Raw genomic sequence first — 12,320 nt, 5'->3', positions numbered from 1 at the left:
AAGCAACAACACAACAGCGCAAATGCTACCTTCAGCTTGCATGCATAAATAAACAGAATTAATAACTATCCAAGCATGGAAGGGTGACTTAATGTGTTTCGATTAGGCGCAGTTCAGCCTGGGGCCTTTGTGTTATATTTAAATGTGCTCATCATGTTTAATTAAAAACCTAATAATCTAGAGTTTGGGGTTTGTTTGTTTTTTTTAAAGTTCTGATCTGTACTTTCCTTCTCTTTCTCTTCTCAAGTTCTACGGATCTGGACGGCTTCCTGAAAAGGAGCAATATTTTCAGCACAATGTAAGTGAAACTGGTTAAGCATCCGTGTCACTCTCCAGTTCAGCAAGCAGCAAGCCATCTGCTTTGGCTCCACCTTTGCCCATACCATGGTGTTCAATAAGCTTCACGAATTAAAGCAAAAATGCTTTTCTGATCCGACCTGGTTTACGCAGAGCCTGAAACGCCATCACGAGCTATAGCTACCAAGGTGTTTCTCACAGTCTCTCCTCTAAAACAGAGTTCATTTGTCACTGTCTGGCGTAGAATTTGACAGAAATTGGCACAAATCTGGCTTCACTTCAACAGAATTTAAAGTATCTCAGCCCCAAGGCAACTTCAATAAGAAATACCATATCTGTAAGCACACAAAGTGTCCAAGGAATTACTGAGAGAAAAGTGTGAAATGAAAGGCCTCCTAATTGTATAATTCTGAGGCCCAAGATGTCAAGGATTAATGATTATCTGAAAGACCTGGGAAGAAGAGGTTGGGTGATATTATTAATCATAATTTGGGAACTTTTCCCAAAAGTAAAGCTTTTAAGGTTAGCACTGGATGCATATAAAAGTTTTTCTGGGCTTCCCTGGTGGCGAAGTGGTTGAGAGTCCGCCTGCCGATGCAGGGGACGCGGGTTCGTGCCCCGGTCCGGGAAGATCCCACGTGACGCGGAGCGGTTGGGCCCGTGAGCCGTGGCCGCTGAGCCTGCGCTCCGCAACGGGAGAGGCCACAACAGTGAGAGGCCCGCTTACCACAAAAGAAAAAAATAAAAATAAAAATAAAAACAATCATCTTGAATAAAGAGCTGTCAGTGCTCCTCAAGCGCCTCAAAGGCAGAGACGTCATTCTCACTGTTAGGAAGCCCTCACTCTTAATATGTCTGCAGCCTAGAAGGACAATCAACTCACAGATAAGGACGGTGAGGAGCAAAGCTGGGGAGGGCGGCGCAAAGGCTACGCGAGGCGGCAGAGGACGAGCCACCAAGAAAGGATGCAGACGGGAGGCGCAGTGCGGCGGGAGAGTGCTGGCCGCGGGCCGGGCCGGAGAACTCGCCAGGCCTTGAAGGCGGCCAGCGTCTGGGCCTGGGCGGGCAGGGGCGGAGTCTGTTCCCAGAGCACAGGGCCCGGGAGGTGTCCGGGCTGTCCGCCCCCCGCGCAGCCGGGGGCTCCCACCGGTAGGTGCTCATTGCACAAACCCTCTCACACAGAGTCTGATTCACGTCAGTGCAAAGGGAAGCAAGTGCATCGACACTGGCGTCAGGTCAGATGTTGGGCAGCTGGGTCAGATTCATACACTGGAGGCGATGAAGTTTAAAAATAACTAGAACGCCCAAGTATACAGAACATTGAGAGGGGAAAAAAAAGGAGGCAGGCTCACGTATTTATTTGAGTTGGGGCCCATTTATTTTGCTTATTCTTGCGACTCCTGGGGCGAGAAGATGCGGGAAGTTCAGCAGAAGGGGCCACACGCACAGGGCAGGTGTTTACTCACGACCAAAACCAGGCTAAGGAGAAGAGTCGTGTTGCTTTACGTGCCCTGCTGCCACGTGCAATGATTCAAAGAAGTGACGTGGGCACATTCATCGGAAGCTTCCCTCAGCCTATCAGTTATTCAATCACACTCTCTCGTCCACTTTTGAGGTTTTAGAAAGTGAGGCTTAACTTCCTATGAATGAGGGAACCGTTTGATCCTTAGGCTCTGCAAGGGCTGGATGACTGCCAAAACATCTCTCAAAACTTAACACGAAAACAAGAAGCAAACACGATAAAAATGAGCCCAGCCTGACAAGGATTTATGCAGTTAAAGACCATTACCCGGGACTCGGCGTGGGCAGCGCTCTGGAGTCGTGGTTCACTTTTCAGAATTAAGCTGGGCTTTTCCCCACGTGTCAGATCCCGCCCCCTTCACCCTACGGTCTGCGAAGAGAAGTCCCAGAGGGGCAGCAGTGGGGACGCGGCCCACAGTGTGCCGGATGTGAGCGAGTGCCGCCGCAGAAGGAAGCCAGGTGTCTCTCAAGCAGGAAGAGCTTTCTTCTAAGCTGGAATCTGAAAATTCCAGAGGGAGTGACAGGTCACGGGACGAATGAATGGAGGGGGACAGAGTCACGGCTAGTGAGGAGCTGGGGAGGCAACAGGGAAAGGGGAGGGACGATGGGGGCCGAAGAAGAGCAGAGACCAAAAGGAACCGCAGACCCAGTGAAGGAGCGTGAGTCTGGGAAGCAGCCATCACAGCTCATCAGTGCGGACCAGGCCCTAGGACGGGTCGCACGGGCCACATTCGTCCCATCCCCTTATGTCTGTCTTCCACAAAGGCTTTTTGTAGAATTAAAAATTTTTATCCATCAAATCTCTTATCTCCTTCTCACATAAATAGGTCTACAGTGGAAAAGAACACCCATATGACTTTTTTTAAAAGTTGAAGTATAGTTGATTTACAATGTTGTGTTAATTTCTGCTATACAGCAAAGTGATTCGGTTATACATATATAAATATTTTTCTCATATTCTTTTCCACTATGATTTATTACAGAATACTGAACACAGTTCCCTGTGCTACACAGCAGGGCCTTGTTGTTTATCTCTCTTATATATAGTAGTTTATATCTATTAATCCCCCAATCCTAATTAATCCCTCACCCACCCCCTTTCCCCTTTGGTAACCATAAGTTGGTTTTCTATGTCTGTTTCTATTCTGTAAATAAGTTCATGTGTGTCATATTTTAGATTCCAACATATAAGCAGTAGCATAGGGTATTTGTCTTTCTCTTTCTGACTTACTTCGCTGAGAATGATAATCTCTAGGCCCATCCATGTTCCTGCAAATGAAATCCTTTTTTTTATAGCTGAGTAATATTTCATGTTACACACACACACACACACACACACACACACACACCTTCTTTATCCGTTCATCTGTCAACGGACACTTAGGTTGCTTCCATGTCTTGGCTATCGTAAACAGCGCTGCTATGAATACTGGGGTGCACGTATCTTTTCAAAGTAGAGTTTTCTCTAGATACATGTCCGGGAGTGGGACTGCTGGATCATATGGCAACTCTATTTTTAGTTTTTTAATATATGACTTTTCAAAACAACTGAGTTTAACATTTTCACTTCGGCCACTATCTGAATAACAAATATTTAAGATGTCTCCATCACTCTACTAATCATGTAAAGTTTTAACATTTTTAATTGCAAAACAGCAACAGCAGCTTCATCATCAGTCTCATGCCGTGAGGAGCGCGAAGGGACCGCTGAAAAGGTGCCCTGTTACGGAGCCTTCAAGGGCCGGCCACTTCAGTGCCCCCGGCTGCCTCCCAGTCCTCTCCCCGTCCCATCCCGCTCAAGCCCCAGCCACCGGCATCCGCATCCGCATCCGAATCCCGTAGCCGGTCCATGAACACGCCGCCGCCTTGGCTCTCCGCTCAGCAGACCCCCAGGATCTCGGCGCTCCTAGCCGCCATCGCTGCTGCGCCACTCCATCCCCAGCCCCGGCCTGGACTCTCCCAACAGCCCCCCCACCCGCCCCGCCCCGCCCCGCCCCAAGCCCTCGCTTGACTCAGCAGCCAGATCCAGTCCCTGTGCTCGGAAGCTGGAAGCTGCTCGTGCAGAGCAAACAGCAGGGCCACCCTGACCGGCCCCCCACCTCTCCTACCGCTCTCCCCTCAGACACATTCCTGCCTATTTCTCGAACATGCCATGCCAGGCGTGCTTTCACCTTAGGGCCCCCGACATCCAAAAGGCTCGCCTCCTGGCTTCTCTAAGGTCTCTGCTCAGACGGTGTTCCCCAGGCGTTTCCCAAGCCTCCTTACGAAAGGCAGCCCTACCCACTTCATCCCCTCCTCGCTGCCCTACTGTCTTCCTCAGCCCGTGTCTCACCCCTTGACATACACTCATTTACAGATGGTCTCCCCTCGTGGGGTGGGGCCTGTGTTCCCCCTGATGGCTCCTCACACAGCGCCCGGCACATAATAAGCCTTTGGTAGATACTGCTGAAAAAACGAAAGCGCAGGATCAGGAAAGCCATACAGTTTCTAAACCGTCTTCCTTAGCGCAGTTTTAAACACAGGCAAGGAATTTACAGTCAATCGACGTGTGTATCAGTGCCACAGCCCTCATCTTAATCTCCTTCAACCGAAATGGCAAATGTCAAGCGGTGACATTCCTATTGAAGACTCTACTTGCAAAAGCACAAGAAATCTCTCAGTCTTTTATAGCAGTTCCTTCCCAAAGTCACGAGACGGGGCATGCAGCTTCATGAGAACTCCTCCGGCTGGGATAAAGTCCATGGGTTTGAAAAATCTGTATTTGTGGATACATTTCTATCTCCCCACCTTCTTTAATGGGCCACACTAACAGAATGAATATGAAAGAGCCACTGTATTTATTTAATCGAGCTCACGCTTCCTGCTCTTGACTACTGTCCTTCAGCAGGTTAGGGACCCTGCCAGGCTACACAATAAAAACGGGGTAGCAGCCCTACTCTAGGTTGGGTACCAACTGGTTTTAAGATGATTGTGTCTTAATACCGGGAGGTATCAAAAGCTAGCTTGCACCCAAAACAAACCAACCAACCCAAACTAATTTTTTTAAAGAGCAACTATTAATTTTTTTCCCCTCTTTCCATGACACCTGGGAAAATCTTTCCCATTATCTACAGAACCAATGCTTACTAAAATCAAGTCTTTCCTCCATACAGTTATGAGGCTTCAAGGCTCCCTCCCTTGACTGACAGATGCCATGGACAGCCTGCATCCACGACTGAACCTTGGGAGGACAGCGAGAGGCAAGCCCCCCGACGTCCCGGACCCGAGGCAGACCCCGCCCCTTGCCCCCCCCACCTTCCCCGCACGGCCCCACCAAGACCCGAGGCAAAGCATCCCTCACCCACCACCCCCGCAAGCTCACCACTTCGTCCTCGGTCCAGCTCTTCTCAATCAGCTTGGGCACAGGCTTCTTTACCAGGCGCTGCAGGGCTTTGCCGGCATCATAACCGCTTTCATGGAGCTAAAACAATAACAACAATTTTAGTTTGCTACCTGAACCAAATAACGGAACTGAGAGCAAATCAATAAAGTGGGGGACCCTGCATTTACCCTAACAGAAGAGTCATGAGACGAGCATACAAGACTCAGAGCCATTTTAGCCAGCGTGATAATTCATTCTTATCCAACACCCCCCCACCCCAATTCAGCTGCTCTGCGAAAGGGAAACAGGTAAGGCAGAGAACATTCTGGCAGTAACAGAAACAGGATTAAGAGTAACAATGACGTTTATTGAACACCTGGCCTGGGCTATTGCTAAGTACATTCCATGAACTCATGACCATTCTTAATCCTATGAGGAGATCGTCTCTCACTTAATCTTACGGGGTAGGAACTATCTTCACCCATTTTACGTATGAGGAGACTGAGGCATGGAAAGGTCATGTAAAGGTGCTCACCATACTAAGCCGGTAGGTGGTGGAGCTAGACTCAAACCCAGCCAACATGACCTCTACTCTTGTCCCATTTCCCCCAAAGTGACCTAAAGACATGCTAGATCACGTTCTATCCCATTAGCATTTCTTGTCTTTGAACTGTAGTAATTTCGCTAAGAAAAATCTCAAGTACCTAAATATAGAAAGCTTTAAATCTAATTATGTAACAGTATACTAACTTTTCAGTACATATACATGAAGACGTTGGTTTATCTACATGGCCCTTTTAGGAACAGACTTCTCTCTGGTCCAAGCTATTGAACTTTTTTTCCACTCTATATCCTTTTCAACCCTGGGCAGTGCCTGGCACCCCTGAACCCTCTCTATCTTGCAAAGATATGCCTGCCTTGGCTCCTGTGACCCTCTCCACTTCTGGTTCCTAAGTCTCAACTTGCAGACAATGAAGAGAAGTAGCAGGTAGAAAAATCGACTTGCTCAGTCGACCTCCCCAAACTATGGCTGTCCCTCCAAATTTCTCACTGAAAATCTACCGTTCCGTTACAAATCTATTTCTCTGACACAAGCATCTGTTTTGGCTAAGACCTGTATCTCCAGTACCTAACAGAGTCTGTAGCATAAGGTGATATACACAGAAATACTTCTTAAGTTAATAAAGGCCTTCAACTATTGTCCTTAGGTAGACTCAAGCCAAATCTAAATCTCAGGGTCTTCAAATTCACTAAGCCTGATGTTGGCTGAGTACCCATTAGGTTCCAGACCACACAGCAGACCCTGGGGAAACAGCAGTGAACAAAAATGCCCTCATGCAATGGATATTCTGATCTTTTCACCAGCGCTTCAATCCCTTATTTGAACAATTCACCAGCTTTTGCTGAATCCCCAGTACACATACAGTACAAACCTTATTAACCGGTAAGTCACAGTTTTTATTTCCAGAAACTCACAAACTAGCGGGGATGTGCTGTGGGGATACAACACATACAAGATAAAAAGTTCTAGCCGGTTACAGCAATTACTATCACCTAGGTGTAGGCCAGGAGCTACAGACTCAACTGAAGGAGAGAGCCCTGTGTTCCCCTCCTTAACAGAAGACTTTCGAAGAGAGCCTACAGATTGCCTTCCTGGCAACTGCTGTAGCCCCAGGGCTGGGCATATAGTAAGCCTGTGATAAATATTTGTTTGTTTGTATGGATGGATGGATGGATGAATAAACAAATAAATAAAAAGTCTGAGACATACACATCAAGTCTCTCTTCTAATCATTTAACTGCTATTGGAAGGGATTATCACAAATACCCATTTTCATTGCTCGTTCAGCAAAACAAAAAGTTATTAAAAATTAAAATTTCCCGAGCTAGTCTCCCACGTTACAGGACCCCAGTTTAAGTCCAGACTACCCAAGGAAGTACAGGCTACAAGTTAATTATTAAGTGAACTACCTTAAAACAAAACGAAACACCTATGACAATGATCAGTGCTGAATCCTGCCTTTGGTGGTGGTAGGGTGTGGGTGAGTGTTATTTGTGTGGGGTGTATGTAACGCATATGAATGCTAGACACTAACTTACATATTTTTATGACATTCATCATTAGACTATTTTAAAAATAAAATAGTACATATAAATATTATACTAAGTAAACAAAATACTATACTAAAATACTAGAATGTGCAAATGTTTGAAAACCGTCCAATCTGGCCTCCTTTCAGAAGTATATAAAATAAAAATAAAGTTAGCATTTCATACTTCGCCTGATACCCAGAACAAGCAGGTATTTGCCAAGTTCTATAATATAATGAGGATCTGTAATGAGAGCTTAACAGCATGAATCAGAACTGAATAAAAGGAAAAATTATACGGCTATTTAATTTTTTTAAAAAGCACACGTTAGTGACACTTTGAAATCAATTCAAGTTGATCAAATCATAAATTCTTAATAAAAAGCTCATGGCAAATTAACGACATTTTATAAGAGGTCGTTATAGTAAATGGGGTAATTATAAGGAGAGTGATGAAAAACTGTGGACTTCGGAGCCAGATTGTCTGGATTTGAATTCTAGCTCTACTGCTTACTAGGTGTGTGACCTTGGGCAAATTACTTGTCCTCTTTGGTCCTCAATTTTGTCATCTTTTAAAATGAATATAATAATAACATCTACCTCTTGGGGCTATTGTGAGGACAACATTAGAAAATACATGTAAAATTGCTTAGAACGGTACCTGGCACCTAGGACGCTAAATGAGTGTTGGCTGTTTATTTTTAAAAGGAAAGAGAAAAAAAATGAAGGAAGCAGTCTCCACTCAATTTTCATTAATTTTCTAGATTAGAGAGTAGCCTTTTCAGAGACAGAAAAAGAAATTGTGAAACTCTAAACAAAACCACTTATGTTTCACATAATTACTCACGTTAATAATTAATGAAATTTGATTAAAACTCTGGTACAGGACACAGAAAAGAAATTTAAATCTTACGTGGCTGATAACAGGAAATTACTCACAAGAACATAAGGCTCATTCCAAAAGTGAACGAGTGAATGAAGTAAAGTCATTAATCCCTAGGACATTCCTGCCCTTTGGTGAACCAAGGAGAGCTTTAAATGAGCTGGAGGAAGTGTTCTGAGTGACCTGCCGAACTTGTGGTCGCTCGGTTTACGGGAGAGGCCAGCTCCTGCTTTGCACGAGGCCCCCAGTCAAATTTCTAGCGAGGTGCTTCGCAGAGCAAGACGTTTCCCCAGAACATATCCCAGCATTCACGCCTCCTTTACAAACCTTTATCTCAGATCATACTTTCCCCTGAAAGAGCGGTCACGATGTATGGGGCAACCTAAATAACGGGTAATTTCCTCCTCTCATCTGATCCACTGTCAGCCTGTCCTCTTAAAATATTCCTCTTCCCGACCTTTCCGTGCTATGAACTCCATAAATATCCAGAGTGTCCACCTCTCTCACTCCTATACGAAAACACATTTGAAAAGTAAAAGGTGTGGGATTATTCGCCAGCAGTGACAAATACTGACTGAACAAACGAAGTTAGGGTGTTACTGTGCTGCTGTCGATAATTCATAAAGGCCAGTACAAAGTTCTGCTCTGGCACACCCCCTTCCCAGGAAACCCAAAGGGACCTTTCTAAACAGTTGCCTTCTTAATGGTACAAACACTTACTCCCACTTTCCGGGAATCCTGTCTGAGAAATTCTGAGAGCTTTACATCTTTAAAGAAATACTTCAATTAATATTTACTAAAGATATATTTCTAACATATTAATAGTTGTTACAGCCCGTATTGCTTCTTTTGCTGATTATCTTTCGAGCACTTTGGGAAAACTACTGGGAGTTCACGATATCCTTCGTTCCTTCCGCAAATATTTACTGAGCGCTCAGCTGTGCCAGACACTATTCAGGGTGCTAGGGATAAATACAGCTGGGCGTAACCGGCGACACACCTCAGAAACGCTGGTCTGAGAATCAGCTTCAAGTACTGCCCTAGTGTGACGCATCTGTCCAAACGCCGCATTGCATCCGAACTCTAGGGTCCTAACAGGTCGAGTTGCTGGGTTCCACCTCCTTCCTTAACATATCATATCATGCACAAGAAAGCACTTCTTAAAAAGGGTTTGTTTTCTAGATGATTATGAAGATTTTCTTTCTTCAGACTGGGGCCAAAATAATGTTTGAGCTGGAGCTTAAGTGATTGTTTCAACTGTATTCCTCATGTAAATCAGAGTTGGTAAGTTTACCAAAATACTGGCTGTCTCAAATCTCTAAAAACTGTCATTGAAAATATTCCCCTCTAATACCACGTCAAGCTCTGAAGAACTGGGATGATCTCAACCAGTGAAAAACATGTGCGTTTCAAATTTCAAACACCTGATCACAATCACACAGATACATCAATATAGGAAATTCAGGGCAGGCTTCCCAATACTGCTAAGGTAATAAAACGTTCTTCATTGTGAATAAGATTTTCTACCATTACCCTAGAGAAGATTTTTCAAAGGAATTGCATTGAAGACCCTCAAATGTCTTACAGCTTCACTTTGTAGTCTTAGAAGAGCAATTAAAGCAAGATAAGTAAACCTTTCTGTCCATTTTGCAGCCAAGCCCGGCTGGGAAAATCTGGGATTAAATGCAATTTTAACGTATAGAGAAATGTACCATTTTGGAGCTACTGGGTAAAGACCACTGCAAAAAGCAGGGACCGGGCTTCCCTGGTGGCGCAGTGGTTGGGAGTCCGCCTGCCGATGCAGGCGACGCGGGTTCGTGCCCTGGTCCGGGAGGATCCCACATGCCGCGGGGCGGCTGGGCCTGTGAGCCATGGCTGCTGGGCCTGCGCGTCCGGAGCCTGTGCTCCGCAATGGGAGAGGCCACAGCAGTGAGAGGCCCGCACACCGAAGAAAAAAAAAAAAAAAAAAAAAAAAAAAGCAGGGACCAAGATATAGCATCTTTACTCAATCAGCTTCCAATCTTCACAAGCTACTGGTAAGAGGAGAACTTAGACCTCACACTATCATCACTACCTGCCAGCCACTAAAGCAGGAAGTCATTCCGCAGAGACCACCGTTTTCCAATTCATCATCACAGGGCCTGTGTGCGCATGTGCGTGCGTGCGTGCGTGCATGTGTGTGTGTTTAATCCGATGATCGGGGAAGCACGCACTTGTAAATCTGCCGCTTCCACATCACCGAACTGCAAGTCTGCACTTATGCACAAGTAAAAGCCACCTTCCCCTAAACCACAGGTCAGTATCTGGGGGGTCTGATAACAAAGTGGCAATTTTTCACCAATCCACTAGCCCTTTAAGTGACTCCATCGTGGAACTACCCCTGCTGCGCTGTCCTCCAGAAGCCCGCCATCTGGTTCCCCACACTTCCTCCATAGAAACCTCAGGTTGCGCTCTTCCCTTCGACTTTGGTTTGTTCATTGTGAAGGAGTCCAGGGTGGCTCCTCCCCATTAAGTGTCCACCCTCCTCGGCCACGCCTTCTGGTGCCCTGAGACCCAGAGGGACGTTCAAGCCCCGGAGGCAGGCAGCTTCCACCACATTCTCTGCCTTCCTTCCATTCATTCCACGGAGTTCCTGAGCAACTCCGAATGCTACACACGGTCCCGCCTACGATGGCCCAAGGGTACCAGCAGGGTGGACCTGGCTGGGGGGGCCGAGGGGGATGGTTCTGAAAACAATGGCAGCTTCTGTGTAACAAACTCCTCGTTCGGTTCTGCTCCACGAAGGAGCTGCAACACTGACTCACACAGAGCCAAAGACACCGCGCCCTCTGTAACTGGACACAGCTGGCTGTTGCATAAAAATCTCAATGACTCAAAGATTCCAGGTGCTCAGCAGCCCCCTCTGCACGAACCGCTCCACAGTCAAGGCCTTCTGCAGCCTGGAGAACACAGCTCAGAGCCCGCGCCGGGGGACAGACTCCTATTAAGCAGCTTCGTCACAAACCAGCCGAGTTGAGGTTTTCGTCTGTCAAATGGGCCTGACGACACCAGCCCTCAGCTGTGTCCAAGGACCATGAAAAGCCAGAAATGAGACACTGTGACAAGATACCCCGAAATGCCAAACAACCATAAACTGTCCAGCGGTAGCATCACGGGGAGTAATGTTTCAGGGACACGGCTCTTACCCGAGCCTCTTCAAACACCCGGACCTTCAAGGTGCCCACAGTGCCGGGGACTACGGTAGCCTCAAGTGTCCTGTGACAGCCCCTGACCTCTCTGTGCTCAGCAGGAAGAAAGGCTCAGGCCACGAGAAGAAAAACACATTTCTGCAAAATTGCCCGAGTTAAACCTGCTACTCTCACTCAGCCTGACAAATCATCCCCTGCTTATTACTTTCTGTAATTTAATATATATAAGTGCTTTATTGGCAAGCTTCTCGAAAGAATAAATAATACTTAATGACTGCCTACAGTTTAATTAACTCATGATTGAACTTCTCATGGACTGCTGTAAACATTAAATTATATCCTTCCTCAAAGCTGCCATGGATGGAATTCTTGTTTCAAGCTTTAACTCTCCTGCCTAAACAATTCTGAAATTTCAGCAAATCTGTATATTGGACAGGGAGGTGAGAGAATCAACCTTAATGCCTGGTTATAAAGTATGTTATTTTACAGAGCAAGGACGAGGTCTTAATTTAAATAAGATTGAAAATGTGCACATGTCCGAACACCTCATTTATATTACAGCAATCATTAAACATCGCTGGATCTGGGGCAGTCTTATTAGCATAAACTCCACAGTATTACCACAAGGTTTCAAGTTTCTACTCAGGCTTTTCATCTGAGCTGCCATTTTCTGTCTGCGTGATGTTGCAAATAAATTTTCCTCTTGGCACGGCTCAGCTGTCAGGCACCTCTGTTCTATAATGAACCCATGAATTACATCTCCTGCCCTGTCATCCCTGGTCTCACACATCAAAATATTGTTCTTCAATTGTAATTTATAACTTAATTTAAATGTCCCTTTTACTGACCTTTTTAGATCAAATGGCATTGCATCTGGCAGCTTCTACTACACTAAAGTATCCTTTTGCAATTACAGCCGTTATAATAACTGTAGAAAAAGCCTACCTGAGTTAGACTGCATTCACGCTAAATATTAAATA

General features: G+C 45.8%; 1 protein-coding gene across 8 annotated transcripts in view; it reads right to left on the bottom strand.

The window, feature by feature from the left end:
- The window catches only part of RERE (arginine-glutamic acid dipeptide repeats), a 418,432-nt gene that overhangs the window by 92,481 nt on the left and 313,631 nt on the right, over positions 1–12,320 (bottom strand). For all 8 annotated transcript variants that reach the window (XM_067018162.1, XM_067018153.1, XM_067018161.1 and 5 more), the window contains one exon: positions 5,180–5,278. In XM_067018162.1, coding sequence (XP_066874263.1) covers positions 5,180–5,278 — 99 coding nt within the window. The remainder of the gene's footprint in view (positions 1–5,179; positions 5,279–12,320) is intronic.

Source organism: Kogia breviceps, chromosome 1, assembly GCF_026419965.1.
Source record: "Kogia breviceps isolate mKogBre1 chromosome 1, mKogBre1 haplotype 1, whole genome shotgun sequence".
Classification (NCBI taxonomy): domain Eukaryota; kingdom Metazoa; phylum Chordata; class Mammalia; order Artiodactyla; family Physeteridae; genus Kogia; species Kogia breviceps.
Note: the sequence above shows the minus strand (reverse complement) of the source record. Positions and strands in the feature narration are given on the sequence as shown.